This window comes from Temnothorax americanus, unplaced genomic scaffold (assembly GCF_048541705.1).
Source record: "Temnothorax americanus isolate GAGA-0224 unplaced genomic scaffold, ASM4854170v1 Scaffold122, whole genome shotgun sequence".
In the NCBI taxonomy this organism is placed as follows: Eukaryota; Metazoa; Arthropoda; class Insecta; order Hymenoptera; family Formicidae; genus Temnothorax; species Temnothorax americanus.
Window position 1 is genome coordinate 205322 of NW_027509256.1, and position 26904 is coordinate 232225.

Consider the following 26904-nt stretch of genomic DNA (forward strand, 5'->3'; position numbering starts at 1 on the left):
AAAAAATAGAGTAATAAAATAATATTTTACAAGTATTTCGCATACCTAATTGTTCAATAAATTAAAAAAATTATGAGCCATGGAAAGTTTAAATTATTAATTACAATTTCCTAATAAACCTCGACGACATAAAATATTTTGAAAGTTACTGAGGGTTATGACTTTGATAATACTTCCAGTCAAACTCTTGTCAGGCAGTTATATAACTTTTGCCCTTCTAAAGAAGAAATTTTACCATTATTTATTATGTACAATAATATATTCATAAAACTTTTAATTAGCAAAATTATTAAAATTAGAAAGTATCCCAAAATTATGGATTATAAATTTATTTGCAGATTTTTTAGTCAAATTGGAATTGATTTTCTCTTAATACAAAAAATATAGGGAAGCTTAACTTTTGAATAATTAGCCATTTGAAATAACACTTATAGCGAATGATTACAGCAGGAATGAAAACAAACCACGCTCTCTTTAACTAATTTTAAATAAATTTTATTTTGTTATTAATAAAAAAATTATTTAATTTAGTGATTATTTTACTTATTATTAATGTATTTTAAAATATACTATTATTAATATACTATAATAAAATATATTATCAATGTTACAACTAATCAAACATAATTATCTAACAATTATATTCTGACAATTTGCGAGCTGTGTATTTGAAATATCACCTATTGTGATCTCTAAGCAAATATACCACATTAAAATTAACGTGAATTAATTTAAATGTTATCTTTCTGAATCAGATCCAATAACTTTTTCTTTTTAAGCTGCTTTATTTGTTTATAGTATCAAGCAGTTGCTCTAGTATTAATGTATGGGTATTTATGCATAAAAGAAGCCTCCCTTATGAAAAAGTACACTCAACTTTGATGGTTAACACCCAAATTTAAGTGTGAACACTAAATTTACGCTCAAATTTGAGAGTTAACACTCAAATTCGGGCGTAAGTTTAGTGTTTGTCATCAAAGTCAAGTGTCAACACTTCAATTTAGGTGTAGATTGAGTGTTGACCATTAAGGTTTGGGTAATTGTGGGTTTAATCCTCAATGATGAGTGTATATTGGGACTTTATTTTCAATGATAAGTGTAGGTAGGGGATTAAGCCTCAATGTTTAGTGTAGGTTGGAGATTGATCCTCATCGTTGGATGTTGGTTTGGTGTTAACAGGGTGTTAACCTTTAATGTTCTATGTCGATTTAATAAGATCGCTATAATCTTTTTATCGTTGGGTGTCGTTTAAATGTTATTGTGTTAATCTTCGTTAAGTGTAAATTGACGGCTTGGTTTATTGGAAAAATGTTTCAAATAAAAGTTAAAAGGTTTGAAGGGGGCCAATAGACGATCTTATTAGATTTTGAATCCAGGGCCTGTATTGACCCCAATAGGGCTTAAGTCAGATTTTTTAAATAAAAGCCCTTATTTTTTATTGTATTATTTTTCTATATAATACTTTTATATAATATATAATACTTTTTGAGATATTCAAGGAAAACTTGGTAACTTTTTCAATATATATTTAGGTTGTGATATCTTGATGATTGTTTGCCAGAAAAAAAGTGGTACAGAAGATTTTTTAACTTAATTTTATTTCAAAAATGTGCTGTTGCATAGTATACTCCAATTTTTTTTTAAATATTTGTGTATGCATCTTCTTAGTGTTTACAAATATTTAAAAAAATTGGAGTGCTATATTGCAACAGCATATTCTTAAAACAAAATCAAGTCAAAAAGTCCTCTATACCACTTTTTCCTCTGGCAAATTGTTAGTGGACCGCTCAGGTCAATTCGCGCTGCGCGCCGAGGAAGGTACAGGAAATCAGTTTCTTGCGATATGGATAAAAATCAATTTATTTTGCACTATAATCGCTACACTTCGTCTCGCTGCCGCGACTCGATACAATAAGACGATTACTCGATATCGACAATCACTTGCCAGCACAAGTGTTGAGCATGAATTTCGAGGGCTCACTGGTTCTCCCGGCCGGAGCAAGCAAACGATCGCGGCCGGAGCTACGCGTTAGGCCGCAAGGGATGTTGTGACGATAAATCGTCTGATTGGTTCCAAACTGTCAGGCCACTATTCTATTGGGCGAGGTACGTGCGATCACGCGGCGGTTCACGCTTTCCGCACCTGCGAGCCGTTTGATCAAGAAAACAAAAAAAAGGGGGAACGTAAACATTCGCGGTTTGGAGCATTTTGAGCGTTCTCGAAAGATACTCGCTTTCACTTCAATTATTCAATTCACAACACAAACAATTATCAAGATATCATAAGCTAAATATTGAAAAAGTTACCAAGTTTTCCTTGAAAAAATATTTTAAAAAATATTAGGCAAATAAAAGAATTTTTCAAACAAAATTTGTTCAAATTAATTAATAGAGAAAGATAGTACAATAAAAAATAAGGATTTCTATTTAAAAAATTTACTTAGGCCCTACCCAGCGAGAAATGACCCATCGAATCGACGTCTAATTGACGTTGAAATCATCGATATTACATCATATTAAAATAATTTAATGCTCGAAATTTGAAGCTTATTTCGATGTTTGTACTGTATGACACTTTTTAAAAGAAGAGATTATTTATGACATACCTACATTCATCGCGCCAGACTGTAAAACAGGCAAATTATGTATTTTCTGTTAAGACATCGATATTTCATTATTTCGATATCAATTCGAAGTTATTTTGATTTGCCAAATATATAATAACATTGCCATTATATAATGCAATATAAATAAAAAATTATATTGTATTGGCAGACATGGATAATGTAAATATTTTATAATTTGAGCATTATAATAATTGCGTTGCAATATTAATTTTTTTAAGCTTCCATTTCCATTAAATATATAGTTACTTTATAACTGTAAAAGTCACAACAAAATTTTTGTTTGTAATTTGACAATTTTGAAAATTAAAATATTATATAATAGGTACATTTTCAGTACTACATCCGCTCATTTATTAAACAAGAAGTTAAATTAAGCAACTAATTAAATTATTAATATTAAATATTAATACAATAATATATTTGTATTTACATTTATCAAAATAAAAAATAAGTTTAATTATGAAAATAAATATTAATAATTGGATTTATTAAAAATTAAATTATTTGTTCAGATATTGCGCTCAAATTTTTTTCGCGTTTTGCAACGCCCGATCGTTTCACATTATAGATGGCGCAACGCGCGAGTCGCCACTCTCAAAATGCCCCCGCCTTCTTCCTCACTCGTTAGGTGTCATGGCCGCACTTGCTTGCGTTTTTTCGAACGTGTCGAGTCCGTTACTTCTTTCTTGACGGATTGATTGTTGCGGCACGTGTTCTGCCCTTATGAAAATGTACACTCAACTTTGACGGTCAACACCTAAATTGAGTGTTAACACTAAACTTACGCCCAAATTTGGGCGTAAGTTTAGTGTTTGTCATCAAAGTTAAGTGTCAACACTTTAATTTAGGTGTAGATTGAGTGTTGACCATTAAGGTTTAGGTAAGTCGTGGGTTCAATCCTCAATGATGAGTGTATATTGGGAGATTTACTCTCAATGATAGGTGTAGTTTGGGGATTAAGCCTCAATGTTTAGTGTAGGTTGGAGATTGATCCTCATCGTTGGATGTTGGTTTGGTGTTAACAGGGTGTTAACCTTTAATGTTCTATGTCGATTTAATAAGTGTCGCCATGATCCCTTTATCGTTGGGTGTCGTTTAAATGTTATTGTGTTAATTTTTGTTAAGTGTCAATTGACGGCTTGGTTTATTGGAAAAGTGTTTCAGATATAAAAGTTGAAAGGTTTGAAGGGGACCAATAGATGATTTTATTGGATTTTGGATCCAGGGCCTGTATTGAGCCTAATAAGGCCTAAGTCAAATTTTTTAAATGAAGACATTGCCATTATATAAAATGCAATATGAATAACAAATTATATTGTATTGACAGACATGGATAATATAAATATTTTTTTATTTGAGCATTACAATAATTGCGTTACAATATGAATTTTTTAAGGTTTCTATTTCCATTAAATAGTTACTTTATAACTGTAAAAGTCACAACAAAATTCCTGTTTGTAATTTGACAATTTTGAAAATTAAAATATTATATAACATTAGGTACATTTTCAGTATTACATCCGCTCATTTATTAAACAAAAAATTAAATTAAGCAACTAATTAAATTATTAATATTAAATATTAATACAATAAAATATTTATATTTACATTTATTAAAATAAAAAATAAGTTCAATTATGAAAATAAATATTAATAATTAGACTTATTAGAAATTAAATAATTTGTTCAGATATTGCGCTCGAATTCTTTTCGCATTTTACAACGCCCAATCGTTTCACATTAGATGGCGCGACGCGCGAGTCGCCACTTTCAAAAAGCCCTCGCCTTCTTCCTCACTTGTTAGGTGTCATGGCCGCACTTGCTTGCGTTTCTTCGAGCGTGTCAAGTCCGTTGCCTTTTTCTTGACGGATTGATCATTGCGGTGCGTGTTCTGGAGACCAACCGAGCGAGAGTCGGATCAGCAGGGAGCTGAGCTCACCGCCAGGAAAGGGAGAGCTGCGGCAGCTAGCGTCCGAGAGGGAGGATCGAGGCGAGAAGTCCGGTCCAGCGAGCGGAGTCCTTAAGAGATTCTCATTGGGACGCCATATATGTTACTTTCATTTGAGGGTTTATTTTATACCATCATTTTTAAGGATTAACCATTAATTGAAGGTTAACTATTACTTGAAGGTTAACTATCATAAAAAAACCCTTAAAGTTGGGTGTAATTTTGAACCACCAATTGAAGGTTAACCTTCAATTGGCGGTCCGAAATCACACCTAATTTTAAGGGTTTTTTTATGGTGTTTTTTTAACGGTTAACACCAAACGTTGAGTGTATTTTTCCATAAGGGTGGAGACCAACCGAGCGAGAGTCGGATCACCAGGGAGAGCTCACCACCAGGAAAGGGTGAGCTGCGGCAGTTATAGCGTCCGTGAGGGAAAATCGAGGCGAGGAGTCCGGTTCAGCGAGCGGAGCCCTTAAGAGATTCTCATTGGGACGCCATATTTGTTACTTTTATTTGAGGATTTATATTTTTAGGGTTTTATACCGTCATTTTTAAAGATTAACCATTAATTGAAGGTTAACTATCATTTGGAGGTTAACCATCATCCAAAGAAAAACCCTTAAGGTTGCAATGGGTGTGATTTTGGACCGCCAATTGAAGATTAATCTTCAAATGATGGTTAACCTTCAATTTGCGGTCCAAAATCACACCAAACTTTAAGTGTTTTTCTATGGTGTTTTTTTAACGGTTAACACCAAAAATGTTGAATATCTTTACAATTTTTTTATAAGGGTTCCTCTCCGATTTGCTTTATTTTTAAATATGTTGTTGGGGATGTCTTTCCGAGTCATATATATATATATATATATATATATATATATATATAAGAATCGGACCCAAATAGTTTCGGAGATACAAGCTGAGAATGGATAAAAATGAGTTTACAACTTTCCACGCGTGGAAAGTCTACGCATGTACTTTGAAAGCACGCTATGTGTCTAGTTTAATAATGCGGAACCTACTGCCTCTACGCATACACTTTTCACGCGTGGAAAGTTGTAAACCCATGTGACAACTCGTCTTGCGTGAAAAATGTATGCGTGGAGGCAGTAAATTTTGCCCCCTTGCAGGGGGCTCCACTATTATTAAACTAGACTTATAGTGTGCCTTCGAAGTACATGCGTGGACTTTCCACGCATGAAAAGTTGTTAACCCATTTTTATCCTTTCTCAGCTTGTATCTCCAAAACTATTTGAGTCTGGCCCTTATATATATATATATATATATATATATATATATATATGAAATGACTCGGGAAGACATCCCCAACAACATATTTAGAAATAAAGCAAATCGGAGAGGAGGCTCCTTTTATGCATAAATACCGAACTTTGTTTTGAAAGCGATGTATTATTTGTATAGATATTATTTTTCTTAATGCAGTTCTATAGCTGGACACAGTATGGCTTCAATATTTGTTTGTTCATCCATCAATCTATCCACTCACAATAAAAAGTTATGAAATGCATGAAATACGTGTTAGCCTGTTTGGTATCAAAAATTATCATTTGTGCAAAATTAGCATTATTACCGTTTTAGCGTGTATAATCCGATTGGTTCGTTGAGTTTAATCTAAATATCGAATAAACTTTGTGTAGAAGAGAAAAGTGTGCGCGCGTGTCAAGTATCAAAAGTATAATAAAGCGACATAATAAGTAACAATTTTTTGTGGTTATTATAATTATAATAATATAAGGTTATAAGTATATAATTATAATTATATAAAATTATATATTTTGTATATTTAGAGAGAGGAAAAGATAGAAAAAAATAAAATGCAAAAAAAAACTATTTACTTTATAAAGTAAATCTTATTATTTGTATTTAAAGTTTAAAGGTGTGCCCAGGAATAAGAATGTACCCAAGGAGAACAGAAATGTCAAAATGATGTCAATATGACGTCAAATTGATATCATATTGACATTTCTGTTCTCCTTGAGTATCCTCACAAAGGCATTGATAGTTTTATATATTCTTATATAAAAGTATCTATAAAAGTATCTTATACATATAAGTAAAAATAAAAAATATTTTGCAATGGCAAAATTTATTATAAGAGAATTATATAAAAAATTTGGTTATATATTTATATATAATATTAAATAACAATTAAAGTAATTTAAATCGACCTGACTGGCAATATATATAACGTCTTTTCGATATGAACATTGAAAAACTGTGAGCCAACTTGGTTTGTCGGATTCACACAGCACTTTTTTCAGATCGATATCGAGACATTATTAATTTTGCCAAAGGGCTGCCAAAGGTCCACAAGGCAGGCTTTCTTTTACGCATTATTGTCTCGTCTGTTGGGAGCCCACTATACAACATAGCTGGTTACTTACACGCGATTTTGGATGAGTTATTACCGAAACCTAAATCTTACATTAAAGACAGCTGGTCGTTTGTGCAAACCATTAGGGATGCAACTATCAATGCTGATCATGTCTTAGCCTCCTTTGATGTCTCTTCACTTTTTACGAACATCCCAAAAGAATTAGTTCTTAAAGGCATTGAAAAACGTTGGCATCTCATTTCACCTCACACGAAATTCTCCCTACCTTAATTTCTTCACGCCGTGGAATGGGTATTGACCTCTACTAGCTTTTGTTTCAATGGACAGTATTGTTACGCTCGTCAAGCGTCAGCCGCACTCTCTACATTCACTCACTCACTCGCGGCGCGTTTCTCAGGACTCTCACAAGAAAAGAGGACACGTTGTTAGAAAAGAAAACTCTTTTATTAATCTCCCGTTATTAAAAAAGAGCTCGGGCTGACACGTCCGAACGAGACGAGACCCAGAGCAAATCTGAACATCGGGTATAAACAGAGCATCTAGTATGAAAATCAATAATCAATTGGGCATCAGAGAAAATCAATATTCACATAAACAAGCGTCACTAAGGACGATTCGCGGTGCAACATTTACTACCGGGCGACTCGCATGAAGCGCACGGCACGGGCGCAACACTACCCCCCCTCTTCCAAGATTGTCGTCCCGACAATCCGGGAGGGTAGTCTCCTGCAGTCTAACTTCTGTTCCGTGGACCCCAGGGCACCCAATGGTTAACTTGTCCTACTTGAGCTGCTGCTCCAAGTTTCTGGACCCCATCTTTCCTGGTCCCCAGAAGCCACACAACAGGTCCCCGAACCGTTCCTCTTCCGGAGGGAGCTGGCCAGACTCCCCCCTCCGCCGGTTTCAGACGACCCAGAAAAAGCTCTGCTCTCTTGATGTGCTCCCCCGCTGCCGACCTCCACGACGCCGCCCCACTAACTCTTCAGACAAGGAGGGGGGAAACTTGTGTGGACCCAGTGTCTTTTCAGACTCCCCAAGTCCCTGCCTCAGCATTTGCTCTACGTCCCACGGGAAAACCACAGTTCAAAAACCGTGGGCGAGGCAGTCTTCTTAGAAAAACTTCCTTAGAGGAGTCTTCGGCCGATGTTCTGCCGCAGTAATCTCTCTGTGTACCGCTGACTCCCTCTAAGAACACAAGAGTAACACGCACAGTAACTGAGAATAAACAGAATACCGTAATCAAATCAAAATTCATTGTTTCAGAATTCTTTATTTAACTATACACATATTTATAAATTTCATTTGTAAACTAAAATTATTGCTTTTAGAACCCCTTTGATCCGAGCTCCGATTTTTACAACCTCAATTCAATTTTCTTTCAGAAAACAAAGCCAACCTATCCGAATGAACAATTTTCTTCTTATGACGAGGTGATTTCTGGATACAGTAAACAACGTCACTCAGTTTCTTTACAATACAAAAAGGGCCCTCCCAATTGCTCTACAATTTCGCGGTTTTCCCCTTGATCCTACGAGGATTGTAGAACCAGACTTTCTGTCCTTCCTGAAAAAGAATTCGTCTGGCTCCCCGATCATACCAGGATTTGATCCAAGAAGATTTAACGTCCATGCGTGCTCTAACACCAAAATGGATCTCTTCCAGTTTTCCTTTAAGATTTCCAATAAATCCGTCAAACTGTTCCTCCTCCCCATGAGGCTGCGGTGGATTTCCCTGCAACAAATCTAAAGGAAGTCTAAGATTTCAAGCAAAACATAATTCCGCAGGAGTCAAACCAGTGGTTTCGTGTTTTGAAGATCTATAGGCTAACAAGAACATAGAAATCCATTGATTCCAATCCCTTTGATTTCCAGAAATATACTTCGCTAAATAGTTAGTAATAGTTTGATGTTGACGCTCGACTTGCCCATCCGATTGAGGATGTAAGGCAGTAGTCCTCGTCTTCCTAATCCCAAGAAGATCCATTAATTCCGCAAAAAGTCTCGATTCAAAATTCTTTCCCTGATCTGTGTGCACCTCCGAAGGAACTCCATATCTGGAGACAAATTGACTAACAAAAATTTCTGCTACAGTTCTTGCTCTTATATTCTTTAATGGGAAAGCTTCCACCCATTTAGTGAAACAATCCACTACGACGAGAAGATATTTATTTCCGGATGCTGTCATAGGAAGAGGGCCAAGAATATCCATTTGGATTCTTTCAAACGGTGCCTTTACATTATAAATCTGTAAAGGGGATTTCCCTTTTCCAGCAGGGCCCCTCCTGGAAATACACACTGTGCAAGATTTGCACCACTTCTCCACATCCTGTTTGCAGGTTGCCCAGTAAAAACGCCGCCGGATTTTTTCTAGAGTTTTGTTAACACCAAAATGTCCTCCTGAGGGAGAATCATGAGCTTCCTCCAAAATCACTTTGACACGACTTCGGGGAACAACAAGCTGAAGAAAGCTTGTTTTCAAATTTGGAGCTTCCCATTTCTTATAAAGGATTCCTTCCTTTAGAACCAGAGCGTCCCATTGTAACCAATAAATCTGAGAAGAAACGTCCCCACCAGGAATTTTAAACCGTGGTGGGCGGATCTCTGTTTCTTTGGCTCGCAGAAAGAATGCAATTTCTGCGTCCGCAGTCTGTTCCTTACGCCAAACTTCTGGGCTCTCTCCTTGAAAAATTATACGAGCAACCATCTTATCCTGTTCCTTGATACTCCTTTCCTCAACCTTTTCACAATAAGAACAGCCAAATTTTTCACACCGTTGCCTAGATAGACCGTCAGCATTCTTGTGAGACTCCCCTTTACGATGAATAACTTCAAATTCGTACTGCTGGAGTCTTTCCATCCATCGGGCTAACTGGCCTTCCAAATCCTTAAAAGATATAAGCCATTTCAAAGAAACATGATATAGGCGCACTGGTCTGCTAAACCAAAGATCTCAGGTTTGAATCCAGTCCTGGTAGAACTAAAATAAATATATTGTATCGCTTGTCTCTCCTCCTCGACGGAATGGCAGCCCGTCAGGGGTACCCCTTGCCCCGAAATCCCTTCTATCTTGCCGTTCGGATTCGGCGTTAAACTGTAGGTCCCATGTGCTCGTGTACAACCTGCGTGCGGTGTACCACAAACACATGACATTGGGGGAGGCCTAGGTCCGACTCGGACTGTTGCGCCATTGAAATGAAATGATTGAAAATTGAAGTATAATTAATCTCGAAAAATCTCGAAAAAATCTAAGCAGTAGTATCTTTATTTCCGAAAAATTATAACCCAAGTGATACACGTCACAAAATTATGTTACCTTATCAAAAAGAAGAGTCGCGCTTCAAGTGATCTATTACAATTACAAAAAAAAATGATATCTCTTTAAGTTAGAGCGCCAATTACAGAGAGAACATGCCTCAAAAAATAATTGTTGCACTACATTGAAAAATCTTTAGATTGTGTCAATTAGAAAAGAATGTATAATAACAATTTTATAAGATTAAAAAATTTTATTTAAATTTAACAAGGGAATACAAGATATTTAAATACAAAGTTATTTACATGTGTATTTTTTAATGGCCACAAAGAATTACAGAAGTAACAGTACAAAATGAAAATATTTTATTAAAATACATAAATTTTTCTTGTAAAAAAACTTGGCGCTGCTAGACCTTTTAAATAAATAAGGACAACAATAAATAAAAATAATTCAGAGAAGAATACAATGGGAGTAATATTAAATGATTATCAGCGTGGATGTGGGAGTGAGTGATATGGGTGTGCGTGACTACGCGGACGGCGGATAATGCGGCTTATAATTAAATATAGAATAAGTTTATTTATTTATTTAAAATTTTGAGGTCTAGCAGCGCCAAGTTTTTTTACAAGAAAAATTTATGTATTTTAATAAAATATTTTCATTTTGTACTGTTACTTCTGTAATTCTTTGTGGCCATTAAAAAATACACATGTAAATAACTTTGTATTTAAATATCTTGTATTCCCTTGTTAAATTTAAATAAAATTTTTTAATCTTATAAAATTGTTATTATACATTCTTTTCTAATTGACACAATCTAAAGATTTTTCAATGTAGTGCAACAATTATTTTTTGAGGCATGTTCTCTCTGTAATTGGCGCTCTAACTTAAAGAGATATCATTTTTTTTTGTAATTGTAATAGATCACTTGAAGCGCGACTCTTCTTTTTGATAAGGTAACATAATTTTGTGACGTGTATCACTTGGGTTATAATTTTTCGGAAATAAAGATACTACTGCTTAGATTTTTTCGAGATTTTTCGAGATATAAAGATCTACCACTTGTTACTTAGGTTTTTTCGAGGTATAATACTACCACTTTTTTTTTGGTAACAACATATACACTACTATACGTGTACTTGGCGCCTTTTTTTACCTTTTTTTAAAAAAGGTAATTTTGTGCGGATATCACGCCTTTTTGTAGTATATTACGCATTGTATAAACAGTATGTACAGGATAAAGCTATTTGGAGGTATAATACTACCACTTTGTTTTTTTCGAGGTAACAACATAACAGGGTAACAACATAATACATATACACTATTATGCGTGTACATGGCGCTCATTTTACTTTTTTTTAAAAAAGGTAATTTTGTACGGATATCACGCCTTTTTGTAGTGTTACGCATCTTAATCTTATAAACAATATATCTTATAATCTCATAAACCGTATATAATACAAGGTATGAAGCTAAAAGTGTTACAGACTATTATTTCTAAAGAAAACAACAATTTAATATTTTGCTCAGTTTTTTAAAAATAATAATCTGTAACCCTTTTAGTTGTACACCTTGTATATATTTTTCAATTTCAACATAAAACATAATCGCAATAAAGCATGATTAATGTTAATAAGTCGTTAACTGTAAAATTCTTTATTTATTTTTATTTGCGTGTCTTACTGAATGTTGTTCGCAACTGTATATGTACCGATATCTTCCAGGTATCGATATTTTTGATAATTATTTTTACGTCAGACATAATTTTAATTCATCCAATTTTTATTATGTCTAAACATAATTTTTGTCCAATTTTTATTATGTCTAGACATAATTTTAATTCAGCGATTTTTATTATGTCATGACATAATTTTAATTCTGCCGCTAGGGAAATTTTAAGTCGATTTTTATAATCAAGCTTGAATTCAATGTTTAGGTGTCCCAGGTTGCCGATGACGAAGTCCACATAGCGCGTTCTATAGTTTTTGGTGTCCAGGTGTATTAATACCTTGAATTTGATGGCCACGTGTTCCAAGTTGCCGATGACGAGGTCCACATAGTGCGCTTCGTAGTTTTCGGTGTCTACATGTATTAATACCTCGAATTCGATATCTACGTGTCCTACATTGGGTGCGTTCAGCCGATACTTTGCTAGCCTAGCAATCGTGAGCAGTCGCTCGTTTTCGCTCGTTTCCTCTTTTTTGACTTACTGGATTAAAGAGAGAAGAAACGAGCAAAAACGAGCAACTGCTCACGATTGCTAAGCTAGCGGAGTATCGGCTGAACGCACCCATTCAGATTTAAAGTTATTAATACACCTAGACACCAAAAACTATGAAGCGCACTATGTGGACCTCGTCATCAGCAACCTGGGACACCTAAACATCAATTTCAAGGTATTAATACACGTAGACACCGAAAACTACGGAGCGCAATATGTGGACCTTGTCATCGGCAACCTGGGACACTTAGACATCAAATTCAACGTACGATTACACCTGGACACCGGAAACTATGAAGCGCACTATCTGGATCCCGTCATCGGCAACCTGGGATACGTGGACATCGAATTCAAAATATTAATACACGTAGACACCGAAAACTACGGAGCGCACTATGTGGACCTTGTCATCGGCAACCTGGGACACCTAGACATCAAATTCAACGTACAATTACACCTGGACACCGAAAACTATGAAGCGCACTATCTGGATCTCGTCATCGGCAACCCTGGGACACGTGAACATCAAATTCAAGGTATTATTACACCTAGACACCGAAAACTACGGAGCGCGATATCTGGACCTCGTCATCGGCAACCTGGGATACGTGGATACTGAAAACTATGAAACGCATTATCTGGATCTTGTCATCGGCAACCTGGGATACGTGAACATCGAATTCAAGGTATTAATACACGTAGACACCGAAAACTACGGAGCGCACTGTGTGGACCTCGTCATCGGCAACCTGGGACACGTAGACATCGCATTCAACGTATTATTACACCTGGACACCAAAAACTACGAAGCGCACTATGTGAACCTCGTCATCGGCAACCTGGGACACGTGGACATCGAATTCAAAGTATTAATACACGTAGACACCGAAAACTACGGAGCGCACTATGTGGACCTCGTCATCGGCAACCTGGGACACCTAGACATCGAATTCAACGTACGTTTACACCTGGACACCGAAAACTATGAAGCGCACTATCTGGATCCCGTCATCGGCAACCTGGGACACGTGAACATCGAATTCAAGGTATTAATACACGTAGACACCGAAAACTACGGAGCGCACTATGTGGACCTTGTCATCGGCAACCTGGGACACCTAGACATCGCATTCAACGTACGATTACACCTGGACACCGAAAACTATAAAGCGCACTATCTGGATCCCGTCATCGGCAACCTGGGACACGTGAACATCGAATTCAAGGTATTAATACACGTAGACACCGAAAACTACGTAGCGCACTATGTGGACCTTGTCATCTGCAACCTGGGACACCTAGACATCGCATTCAACGTACGATTATACCTGGACACCGAAAACTATGAAGCGCATTATCTGGATCCCGTCATCGGCAACCTGGGACACGTGGACATCGAATTCAAGATATTAATACACGTAGACACCAAAAACTACGGAGCGCACTATGTGGACCTCGTCATCGGCAACCTGGGACACGTAGACATCGAATTCAACGTATTATTACACCTGGACACCGAAATCTATGAAGCGCATTATCTGGATCCCGTCATCGGCAACCTGGGACACGTGGACATCGAATTTAAGATATTAATACACGTAGACATCAAAAACTACGGAGCGCACTATGTGGACCTCGTCATCGGCAACCTGGGACACGTGGACATCGAATTCAAGGTATTAATATACGTAGACACCGAAAACTACGGAGCGCACTATGTGGACCTTGTCATCTGCAACCTGGGACACCTAGACATCGCATTCAACGTACGATTATACCTGGACACCGAAAACTATGAAGCGCATTATCTGGATCCCGTCATCGGCAACCTGGGACACGTGGACATCGAATTCAAGATATTAATACACGTAGACACCAAAAACTACGGAGCGCACTATGTGGACCTCGTCATCGGCAACCTGGGACACGTAGACATCGAATTCAACGTATTATTACACCTGGACACCGAAATCTATGAAGCGCATTATCTGGATCCCGTCATCGGCAACCTGGGACACGTGGACATCGAATTTAAGATATTAATACACGTAGACACCAAAAACTACGGAGCGCACTATGTGGACCTCGTCATCGGCAACCTGGGACACGTGGACATCGAATTCAAGGTATTAATACACGTAGACACCGAAAACTACGGAGCGCACTATGTGGACCTCGTCATCGGCAACCTGGGACACGTAGACATCGAATTCAACGTATTATTACACCTGGACACCGAAAACTATAAAGCGCACTATCTGGACCTCGTCATCGGCAACCTGGGATACATAGACATCAAATTCAAGCTTGATTCATAAGAATCGACTTAAAAATTCCCTAGCGGCATTTTCTGCCAAGCATAGAGAACCTTCTTTTCCGTTGACTCAATATTTATTATATATATACCTAATTTACCTAAATATAGAAATCTTCCTCCTGACCGATAAGTCTATCGACCTAATTTCGAAATACGCGCGCGATATCGAAACTGGCGATACCTGCGCCGCCAGCGTCGAAAAAGTGAAAGGGACGTTTCTCTGATAATCATAATAATATTGAATGAGAGCGTTAGGAGGAGTATCTTAAAAATAAATTTTCACATTTGGACTTTGCGTCGCAATATCTCCGCTCGTAAGGCACGTAGTGGAATATTATGAGAGAAACCCCCCCCTAATTGGACCCCAAGCTATCGATCAAGCCTACTTAGAACTTGATCCGTTCACTCGTTATCGAGATCTCAACATCTCGGGTACTCGCAACTCGTCGCGTCGCGTAAAAGAGTCACGGTCGGTCTCGCTCCGCGTGTACTTGGCGCGAGACACTACCGTGTCTCTTGATTTAAATATGAGTTTTTATAGTCATTTCTTGGAAGAAGAGATTATTCATTAAACATTCACGGTTATTACTGTTGGAATATCTGTGTTAAATATAACATAAATTACATGTCCCAAACGGTCCACTGAAATTTTTGTGTTAATTTAACATAATAGGTTAGAGCGGGGTCAAAAATCAAAAGTAACGCGGGGCGAAAGTAACAACTCAAATATCTAAATAGTTACAGACATAGATGCCGCATGCGTCTGTTAGTTAACGGATGAAGTTGAACGCTATACGCAAGCTATAACGTGTCTCAGAATGCCTGCGGCCTGGGTATTGAGTGGACGTGTGCAATAAATAATATGTTTTTGAGGCCGTAAAGTTGTTTCTTCCGACAATCTTAAACTTTTAATATAATATATCCACTGCAAGTAAGTACCTTTTCTTTTAGGTTATATTTGAGTTTCGTTATTTTTGCTTATTAAAATAATTATTACTTATTCATTTTTGGCATTTTATTATTAAAAATGTTAAGTCATGGTTCAAAAACATATTCGGGACGATTGTAACATCATTGTGTGGGGTCGAATGAAACGTTACAACCGTCCCCGGCTGCTGCAGTTTATATATTTTATTTTAGATCATAATTAAACTATTATTATTTCAGAATGCCTCGTACCAAAGTTAGAAAGACTAATAGGGGTACAAAAGATGATAATCAATTTATGAACAAGCATACGAAGATTTAAATAAACAGAATTTGTCTATTCGAGCAGCTGCAATGAAATATAAGTTGTGTCATGTATCTTTGACAAGATATAAGAAGAAAAGGGAAATAGCTTCGAAAGATGGTGAAAATTCTTTGGTGAAGATAGGTTATAAGTAGGGCATGTGTGTGTGTGTGTGTGTGCGTGCGTGCGTGCGTGCGTGCGTGCGTGCGTGCGTGCGTGCGTGCGTGCGTGCGTGCGTGCGTGCGTGCGTGCGTGCGTGCGTGCGTGCGTGCGTGCGTGCGTGCGTGCGTGCGTGCGTGCGTGCGTGCGTGCGTGCGTGCGTGCGTGCGTGCGTGCGTGCGTGCGTGCGTGCGTGCGTGCGTGCGTGCGTGCGTGCGTGCGTGCGTGCGTGCGTGCGTGCGTGCGTGCGTGTGTGTGTGTGTGTGTGAAACAAAGTTTTTAACGACGACTAAGAAAAAATGATAGTAGATTATATAATAAGAGCAGCAAATATATATTTCGGCTTTCTTCCCAAAGAAATAAAAAAATTTGCATATGAGTTGGCAAACAAATATAAATTGTCATACCCATCTCAGTGGGAAAAAAACAAAATGGCTAGTAAAGATTGTTTACAAACTTTATGAAGAGACAACCACAACTATCTATAAGATGTGCACAACCCACCAGTATATGTCTCCGTGCTACTAATTTTAACGAAACTAATGTAAATATGTTCTTTGGCAATTTGCAGAATGTCATTGATAGATATAAATTCGAAGCAAAGGATATTTGTAATGTTGACGAAACAGGGATCACAACAGTTCAAAAAGTGTGCAAGTAGAAACTTGCACATTGCTTTCTTATAGTTTTTAAGTGTGCAAGGAGAAACCTGTACATTGCTTCCTCTATGAGGAAGCAAGTTTTTTTATGCATAATTATTAGTAAATATTTATTAGTACAAAATTACCTTTTTCAAAAAAAGTAAAAAAAAGTGCCAAGTACACGCAATGTATTTTGTAAATTCATAAATCTAACCTAAGTGGTTGCTTTATATCTTTTTCACAAAATTATATTATCTAACTTAACTCAAGTGACATATGTATTTAAAAAAAAGATGTGAGATCTTTAATTTCTTTTTCACAAAATTATATTACCTAACTTAACTCAAGTGACATGTATTTAAAAAAAAAATGTGAAATCTTTATTTTCTTCTTCACAAAATTATATTACCTAATTTAACTCAAGTGACATGTATATCAGAAAAGATGTAAAATCTTTAAATTAAATTGCGCCAATTTTTAATAGAGAATATGTATATTGCTTTGAAAGATAATTTTGTTATGCAACTACTTTAAAGAAATAAAACCCAAGTGGTATCTTCGTATTCCTATTCAAGGATCTTCCTATTCTATCCCAAGTGGTAATAGCTTATTCTTAATTCTTTTTAACAAATTTTTAATATTACAAAGAATTATTTTAATTACAAAGAATTAAAAAAATAACAGTACAAAATAAAAATATTTGGTAAATCTGAAGATATATTTAATTAAATATTTAATTTAAACAATATTTAATAAAAATATTTAATTAAAACAAAATAAATAAATTTTTCTTGTAAAAAAAGTTGGCGCTACTAGACTTTGAAATTTAAACATTAAAATTTAAACATTAGTACTAAGATTTTTGATTAAATAAAAAAATAATAAACATAATTTAGGAAAAAATGTGACAGAAGTAAAAAAGCAGAGCCAAGTTTTTTTACAAGAAAAATTTCTTTATTTTGTTACATATATATATATATATGTATATATATGTATATATATATATGTCACTTGAGTTAAGTTAAGTAATATAATTTTGTGAAAAAGATATAAAGCTACCACTTAGGTTAAATTTTTGAATTTACAAAATACATTGCGTGTACTTGGCACATTTTTTTCCTTTTTTGAAAAAGGTAATTTTGTACTGATGTCACCTATTTTGTATAAAGAATTTTGTATATAGAAAACTACGAGCTGGAAAGAATAGAAAATTTTTCTCTCACTTTGTAAACCTGTCACGTGCAAAAAAAAATCTGCGAAAATTTTCAACTTCTTAATGTAAAAGCTTGAAATTTTCCTTCCAAAATCTTAACTTTTAAAAATGTTTCTACGTGTCTGCGTTGTTGTTCTGTACAATTGTTTTCTGGGTCAAAATGAAAAAAAGTCACTAATTTTTACATTATTTTTATCGTATCATATCTACGTTATTTAAAAAAATTTGGCAATTATACCGTTTAATAGAGCAAAGTTTCATCTTAAAGAATCTGTTTTTTTGAATTGCAATACGATGATTTCTAAGGGAGTTATGAGCAATCAAAGTCAAAAAGCTCATTTCTTGTTCAATCCGTGATAAATTAGTAACAAAAAATTGTAAAAACATTAAAAAAGAAAGATTTTGCAAGGAAAACTTCAAGCTTTCACGTTAGAAAGTCAAAAATTTTCGCGGATTTTTTTTGTGAACGTGGCAGGCCCACAAAGTGAAAGAAAAATTTTTTATTTTGTTCAGCTCGTAGTTTTCTATATGTAAAAATTATCAAACTCACAAAAACTAAAAAATAATAGTAATTTTTTGAAAGTAGAAATTTCAAACTTTAAAATCCTTTTTTTAAATTTAAATTTTGTTAATTTTTAACAAAGTTACAGCTGCTTGAACTTTGCCTATTTTTAAAGATAAATTTAGTATTCCTTTAATTTTTGTGAGAAATGTGGATTACTTAAAGAATTGTCAGAGAAAAATATCTAGTTTGTGAAAATTAGTATTTAGGTAAATATGAATTAATTTCTTTTGTAAAAACTGGTAATTAGTAGAAATAAATTCTTTACTATTAAAATAACTAATAAATAGTTTATAAAAAATAAATAACTATTTATTTAAAAATTAATAATTAGTAAAAAATAATTATTAATTTTTTCAATAATAAATAAATAGTCTCAAATAAATTGCTTAATAATCAAATATATACAGTATATATGCATATATCTGGATTAATTTAAAAGCTTAGTCTCCATCTTTTGAAACCTAAAATAATCTTATGCCACGGCAGTGAAGTGCGGAATACAAGTTACTGAAAAATAATGTTCAAAAGACGAATCTTTAAATGAATTAGCAACCATTAAATAATTTGAAAAGATAACACACAAGATGTTAAATAAAATGCGCCATTTAACAATAACTTCTAAAGTAACAAGTTTAATCTACGGTGACCTAAATTTAAATGTAAAAAGAAATTAAATTATTTTAATGAGTTCTCGAATCGTCCCTAATCAGATATAGATATTAGTCACATAGAAACAAATTTTTTAATTTGTTTGAGTTATTCGATACAAATGTTCTAGTTTAAATGTGACACTACTTTGTAAAATGTTAAGTTATTGTTTTTACTACTCTACGATCAATATAGCAATCTTTATAAATTTCTTTTTTTCTAAATATAAATATTCTACACAATCGGAAAACTATTTTACAACATGAGTAAAGAACGAAGTCAAAAAGCAAAATAATCAATTTTGACGCGATTAAAGGGGATCATCAATGGCGATTGTATTAAACTCTAGTCCATACTGACTAAAAATCGCGGATTATGCGTAAAAATTGTAGAGTTTCTTGACAAGTCTTATGTACAGATGGATTCAAGTGTTTTTGGCTTCATCTGGTCTCATGCTACTTGTTCAGCATGTCCGTTCGTTACCAGTTCTTCAGTAAGAGAAATTAGCTTAAACAAAATCAATTAATTTCAATTAATTTGCGCATCTGCAAAGAGATTTTCGAAGATTGGATAATAATAACTACTTACCTCATAAATTTGTATCATAAAATAAATATTTGCATAATATTAGTTTGAATGCGACCTTCAATCTGACATGAGCTTGAGCAGCAACTCCCCTTGAGGAACAATTTTGTACTACATTGTAAGTTTCTGTCGACCTTTTACCTGCAAAGGAGAGTAGCCAAAGAATATATACTTCTGGCCTCAGGTACACATCCGGGGGTCGGGGGGGGCGCGTTCCCCGCGGGGGGAACGCCATAAGAGATGGGCGAGGGGGGTCCGGGAAGAGCAGTTGGTGGGGGGGGACGAGGAGTGGGGGAAATTCACTTCTGTACTCGGGTACTCTGGAAAGGGTCGGGGGAAGGGGGGTACCGCGTTACCGACGGTGCGCGAGGAGGAGCGTCGTCGATCGCGACGAGGCGCGTACTGTTGCATCGCCCGCTTTTCTCTGTCTTAACGGGCCGGACGTGGTTTTCCGGCCCCCCCGTTTCCCAAACAGTAAAAATCGCGATTCCTCCCCCCGAAAGAGGGAGCGTCGATCGCGCTCGAAAATCAAACGTATTTTCTTTTTTTGAAAGAGGAGCGAACGTGTTCGAACGTGTTCAAGGTCGTTCTATTTTTAGACGTGTCGCGTGGTGGGGGAGGGTGAGCGTGTGAAAACACGTTCGAACGTGTTCAAGGTCGTTCTTTTCGCGGGATCTCGATTACCTTTCTTTGTTCTTCATCGTTTCGGTTCGAAGGTTGTTTCAATCCGTCTCTTTTACGCATCGCGGATGACGCAATCGCGGTGATCGTGTGATAAGCGGAGTCGGGGATCCCGGGAAATGCGGGATCGCATCGAGATATGTTAGGTACAGATCTGGAAAGAAGGGAAAATAAAAAGAAAGAACACGCAGATGAAATTTCCGCGCGAGCGGTACTTATTTATTGCGACAAAATAAAAAATACATATGTCGATGTGTGTTTACATTTTTTGTGTGTATTTATATATTTGTAAATATGCGTCGTGACATTAGGATTTGAAACAGAGCGCAGCGATCTCACAGTCGACGATGTTGCTGGGATCGAAAAATTCACTTTTCCGTATCGCATGCTTGACCGAAGTTCCCGTCTTACACGCGTTGTGGGCTATCTCCCGATAGCGCGAATATTTCGCGTCCACCTCCTCGGTTGCAGCGCCCAGCGCTGAGACGACACAATCGACGCAAAATTGTAAATCGTTACAGCGAGTGCACGGTGGTGAGCGACATCGCCAGACGAGCCGCGTTGGGTAGCTCCATACGCAAGATCGATAGGTTGTTTATCGATCCGAATCGCAGCGTCAGGTCTCCGATCGTTATCGGCGAGGGGGAGCGGGTTCCGGGCTCGACGAGGTTGGATCGCAGACTCTCCAATACGTCGCGTTTGCGCTCGATCAGTCCTTTCCACATATCGAGCGTCAGACAGATCTTCTTGCCTTGCTTGTCTCCCAGGACGATATCCACGTACGAAGGCGATGGTACACCGTACCGCAGCGACTTAATCGTGACACCAATGTTTAAGTATTTGTAGCCAGTCGTCGTCAGCGGATAACGCGTCGTCAGGATGCGCACCGGAGCCACGACGATGATTTTTGCGAATAACGTCGTTGGGGGGTAAGAGCTGGGAACGCGACGTCCGACGATGATAATTATGATCATGATGACGATCGTCCGTCGATTCTATCCTTCGTCTCTTGCCGTTTTTGTTCACCTCCGAATCCGTCTCGGGCGCGCGAGGAGAAAGATCCCTCGGCGCGGGTCGATCGGTTAGCGTCGAGAACATTTCGCACTACGCGCTATGTCGTTTGTTTTCCAATTTTTCCCGACGCGTCGTATTCGGCTGACGATGCGATACTGATGCTTTGGGTGCGACATATCGTGGTATAAGTACAAAAGTTCCCACTTATATCGCGCAACGTGTGGTGTGGTGTGGTGTGGTGTGGTGCGGGGATCAGCACGGTTCCCCTACCCCCTTTGGTCGGAAAGCCGAACGCCGTCCTCGTCGTCGTCGTCCGAATCGCCCGTCGGTGACGTTAAATCGCTGACGCGCACGAATCGATCGAGAAGATCGCGAAACTGTTTCAACAAATCGTCCTTAGGGCAGACGATATTCAGTATCCGCAGATCGAATTTTCCAGCCGCCGTGACGGTCTTCGTAAATTCGTTGAATCTGTAGTACTGCGTCTGAGTGGTGAAATACAGATTGCCGTCGATGTATCGGAAGATCGACGTCACGCCAATCGGTATTCCGGGAAACGTCGCCTCGAGGGGCGTAAATCTTACAACTCTGTGATGGTCACATTCGTTTATCTCGCCCACCGAGTTGCCGTTGAACAGCACGAAAGAACGTCCTCTGTGGGTGTTCACCGTTCCGTTGATCTTCGTCTTTGCGGGAAATCCGAGTTCCTGCAGGGTTTTCGGCCAATTTGGCCGCAGAGTAAGTTCCGGATATTGAACCAAATACACCAAATTATCCGCGAACACCACGACATCGCCGGACGGCGATTGATAGGCGGCGGTCACGCGCGTGTAATTGTCGTGAAGAAAGCTCATGTGATTCGACAGGGCCAGAGGTCCGTTGTACGTCCTACCGTCCAGATCGAACGACCAAACGTAATGCCTGTACGAGATGAACATTCGATTTTCCACAATCAATATCGCGTTTACGCGATCAAGGGCGCACAGATCCGGCGACGGCGGTGGCGGCGGTGGCGCCGGCGTCTGCGGGGGATCGTTCGCCAATTTCTCGTCGTACAAACGTTGAATGTCGACGATGTCGTATCTGTCGAGCTTGACCGGGTACTGCTTGTCGGGCGTGAACGCGAACATCACCGAAGTCCTGCGCTTGTTGTGCAGCAATCCGGGAGAGTGACCAATCTCGTGCGTCAGCGTGTAATGAAGGGAAAACTTATCCGAGGAATTCCTACTGACAAAAATGTGCCACGGCTCGTCTCCGTCGACGTGCACCTCGGAGACGAAACCCGGCCTCTCGTCCATCGGGAGAGACGCGTGGGCGAGCACGCCGCCGGGACCGTCGAATTTGTCCGTGCAATTTGGGCCGTTCACCTCGACGTTCATGTTACCGTGATGCAGGCGTCGCCAAGATATCACAATGTCGGGATTCAATCTGGAGCGTTCGAACGTCAATGCCGAATGCACGACCACACGTCGAACGCGGCCTGCGCCGTGCTCAACTCGCTCTCGGTGGCTAGGTAAAAATCTTATGTCAGGTGCGTCTTCGGCCATTTCGATAGACTCGCTCTCGTTCCGTGCCTGAGGATATCTCGGAAACCGCATCGCAATTTACCCATCATCTCCAGCGTTTTGTCGTTGAGCGTTCCATCGCCGGGCAGATCGTAGTACTTCTGAAAATCCTCGATGGCTCTGCGAAGAACGTCGTATCGTCTCTGAGCCGGAACCGCGTCCACATCTTTGGTCAGGTATCCGTATTTCTGCAGGTAATCGAACGCGAGCTCGCAATTTTCCTCGGTGACATTGACGCATCTCACGGTGATGAGACACGCGGTCAACGCGATTACGCGCGCGAGCCACATTGTCGAGAGCGAGAGAGACGGTGGAACCGCGATGACGGCGCGTTGCGGTTTGAACGCGATCGCGACGAGCGGACCGGATGCGCGATGTTTTTTCGCGAGGACGCTCGTTGTCGATAGCGCGGACAGGTGGCGGCGGGGGTCTCGTGTGGGAAGAAAATGCGTCAAATCCGGCAGACGAGTCGGTTTGACAAAACGCGTGTTTTTCCTCGATGCAAAAATCCTATCTTTATTGTAGATTACTTGCACCGCAATGTCCTCCTTTTGTCGATGCGTTTTCTGGGCGCGGATAGGTGCGGCGGCGGGGTTTCGGGTGGGAAAAAATGCGTCAAATCCGGCGGACGAGTCGGTTTGATAAAACGAATTTTTTTCTCGATGCAAAAATGCTATTCTTAGTATATTTTTTCACCGCAATATCCTTTTTTACCATATATAAAGAACGCGAGACTAGACCTGGGTGTAGTCCATCTGCATCGGTTATCACACGTTCTTATATACGGATAGTGCTTGAAATGGAGAAACTTGACGACATTAGAACCGCGTGTAAATTACTTCAAATTCACGCAGCATCCCTCACGAGAGTAGCGAAGGAATTTCGCGATACAATAAGACAGCTGCAGCTGCGGCTGCAGTGCATTTCTGAGAACGTACCGCCATGCCTGCAGTTGGCGGTGCGCATTGACGAGGAATCCCTCGTATTAGACGGAACGTAAGTAGATTTGTCGAATACAAATATGAACAGTTTTTATATTCATTAACGATATGTAATAATTATATTTGATAATTATATTTGATATTTTTATTCAATAATTATGTTAAAATTTATGGTAGAACCTTTGTCGCCTTGCTTGCGAGAAAGTCGCGCAACCAGATACGGGTCTTTGTGTCGAACATGCGCGCGCTGCACAGGGATATAGCGCGTTTAGCGTCGTTGACAAGCGAGGAGCCGTCGGATGTGGGACGGAGGACGGTGCGCGAGAGAGAGAGGGACGAGGACGGTGACGAGAGGCGTCGCGCCGATAACATTGAGGACGACGTGATAGACATCGAAGACGTTCCGGAGGGTATGCCCTCTTCAAAGAAGTGAATGAAAAACGAATAAACATAATGAATATGAACAATTATATGTATAAAAAAATATATAATACTATGAAGTAAATGAAAACCGAATAAACATAAAGAATATGAACAATTATATGTATGAAAAATATATAATACTATTAAGAGGAATAAAATAAAAATTTTCATTATTTATAAAAGTGTTATTTATATTTATACATTACGTAAGAAAAAAATAGAAAAAAATAAAAGAAAAAAAAACATTATTAGAACAACTCGCGTTATTGCTCGTAACCGCACCTCGCGTTATCGCTCACTTGCGCCGGAGCGGCTCGGCGTTATCGCTCACACCTCGCGCTCGTACTCACACCTCGCGCGTTGGAGCGGCTCGGCGTTATCGCTCTTTCCCGTCTCGCTCTCTCGTCAATCGTTCGCCGTTTCTCTGTTTGTTCAATTAAGAGGTACCGCGACCGACCATTCTTACGCATTCGGCGGTACGCAATGTTTATCGCGTTCTCGCGACCGACCATTTTTGCGCACTCGGTAGCTCGTAATGTACACTGTGGAATAGGCGCGTGTGAAAAGGAACGACATCGTTCGTTGATCTTTTTTTTTCATTCTTTCGTTTATTTAACTCGGATACACATTGAATAAAAATTGATTAAATACAATACAGATAGATAAATGCAACGTAGAAAAAAAACGAGTAATACGAAAAAATACAAATATGTTATACGAGTAATACAATAAAAAAATACAATTGTGTTATACGATGAGTAAACACAATATAGAGATAGATGGATACACATTGATTAAATATAATATAGATAGATAGATACATATGAAGTAAAAAAATGAGTAATACAATAAAAGTTTAATTAATTATATCTCGGCCCCCGTCAGCAATCCCCAAATCCGGGCGCGAAAAAACCGTGTGGACGATACCTTTGTTCGGTTTTTTAAAAAGCGATCGGCGAGAAACCCAAAAAGGGAACCGATGTTGTTTGGGGTTTTTTAAATTCCTCGTAGGGCACTTTTTCTCCTCCTCATGGGATTTTTTTTTTAAACCCCAAAGCGGTATCGTTTTCCCCCCGTCTTCGTTTTTTGCCGTCGCCTGTAATGCCGTGCCCGTTTGGAAACCGCATTGTCGTTCCTTCTCCGTTCGGTTTTTTTCTCCTACCCCTTTGGCGGGCCAACGGTCTGCGTTTTTTTTTTCCTCTTTCCTTATTTTTCTCTCTCACGTTGCGGAAGAGCGGCGCGCGTATCTGTCAGGCTCCGCTCGTAGACCCTTCCCCAAAGCGTTTCCGGTCGCCCGCCCAATAAATCGATTTTCGCGGGCGTAAAGTTCTACGAATTGTCTCTCGAAAGTGTTAAAACCCCTAATTCGCCGTTGTTGTCCAAAACGGGAAAATTGCCGTGGAAAGCTGCTGGTTCCCGAAACGTAGCGCAGCGCATCGCGGGGGAACGTCGATGTCGCCACTCCCCCAAACGATTTGCAAAAATCGCAGGGACGCGTCCGCGGGTTCTCTGACGAAGTCTGAAAAGCCTGATTTTAGGTCACGATTTCGCTATCGCCCCCCCGGATATCGGCGAGATCCCTTGGGGAGAAGATTTCCCAACGCGTCAAAATAGATGGCCCCCGTTCCCTCTTTTTCGCGTAAACGACCCAATGCGGGCCCGGGGCCCGCCCTCGTCGAGATTTACGATCGCACTCCGCGTGTCCACCCTCGCGGCAAGCTCGCGCAAACCACTCCACGGAGAACGGTATGCGCGGCCGACGCGCCGCTCGATTCAAGTGCTCGTTCGTCGACGGCCGTACGGCGCAGGCGCGCTAACACGTTCTTTTTTTCCGCGAAATTTTTTTTTGGACTTTTCTCACGCACCTCCGCGCTTCTTATAGGGCGCGGTACAACCCACGACCTCAATCGCGCGATGTGTCGCTGCATTCGGTCGAGTTGCCGTTGCGCCGCTGTGCGGCCGCTCACCGCTTGGACACCTGCCGCGCCCGATCAAGGAAACCGAGCGCGCCTCATCGGTAGAAAAGGCAAGAAGCCGCCGAGTTCGAGTCGGAAGTAATCCTCGTCTCTTTTTCCCGCTACTTCCTGCGTTTCTCCTCTATCCCGTTCCTTTGCTTTTTCCGTTTTGTTTTACCATACCCATGCCCCGTGTCGTCTTCGCCTTCATAGCAGCCATACGGCCGCCGCGGCGAGATCTCTCACCGACTGTGGAGTCCTTCGCGGTTGACGCGTTGCGCGCACTCTCGGCGAGCAATCGACGGAGACGTGTGTTCGCGAGTCGCCGCTTCGGCGTACGCGAGTCGTGCTCTCGACACGCCGAGTCCAACGGATTTGATAACTTTTTCCGAGCGTAGTCTTTCGCCAGAAGCGTACAGGGTCCGCGGAACTGATAGCGAGGTAAGTGCAGCTCGAAGGGAAGAGCGTTTATCGCGCAGATCGAGCAGACCCGGCGCCTCACGGCGGCCGCATTCAATCAGCGGTTGCTGGGAGGGCTTTTTTTTACTACAAAAAAAC

At 39.2% G+C, this 26904-nt stretch overlaps 1 protein-coding gene across 1 annotated transcript; it reads right to left on the reverse strand.

Annotated features, from left to right (window-relative positions):
- Positions 1–21728: 21728 nt before the first annotated feature.
- LOC143893586 (matrix metalloproteinase-27-like) lies at positions 21729–22841 on the reverse strand. Its single transcript, XM_077399120.1, has one exon. The coding sequence runs from the start codon at positions 22839–22841 to the stop codon at positions 21729–21731; it is 1113 nt and encodes a 370-aa protein (XP_077255246.1).
- Positions 22842–26904: the final 4063 nt, after the last annotated feature.

What these genes read in the sequence shown, in the direction of transcription:
- LOC143893586 (XM_077399120.1), bottom strand. Translation starts at nt 22,841, where the DNA reads ATGAACGTCGAGGTGAACGGCCCAAATTGCACGGACAAATTCGACGGT.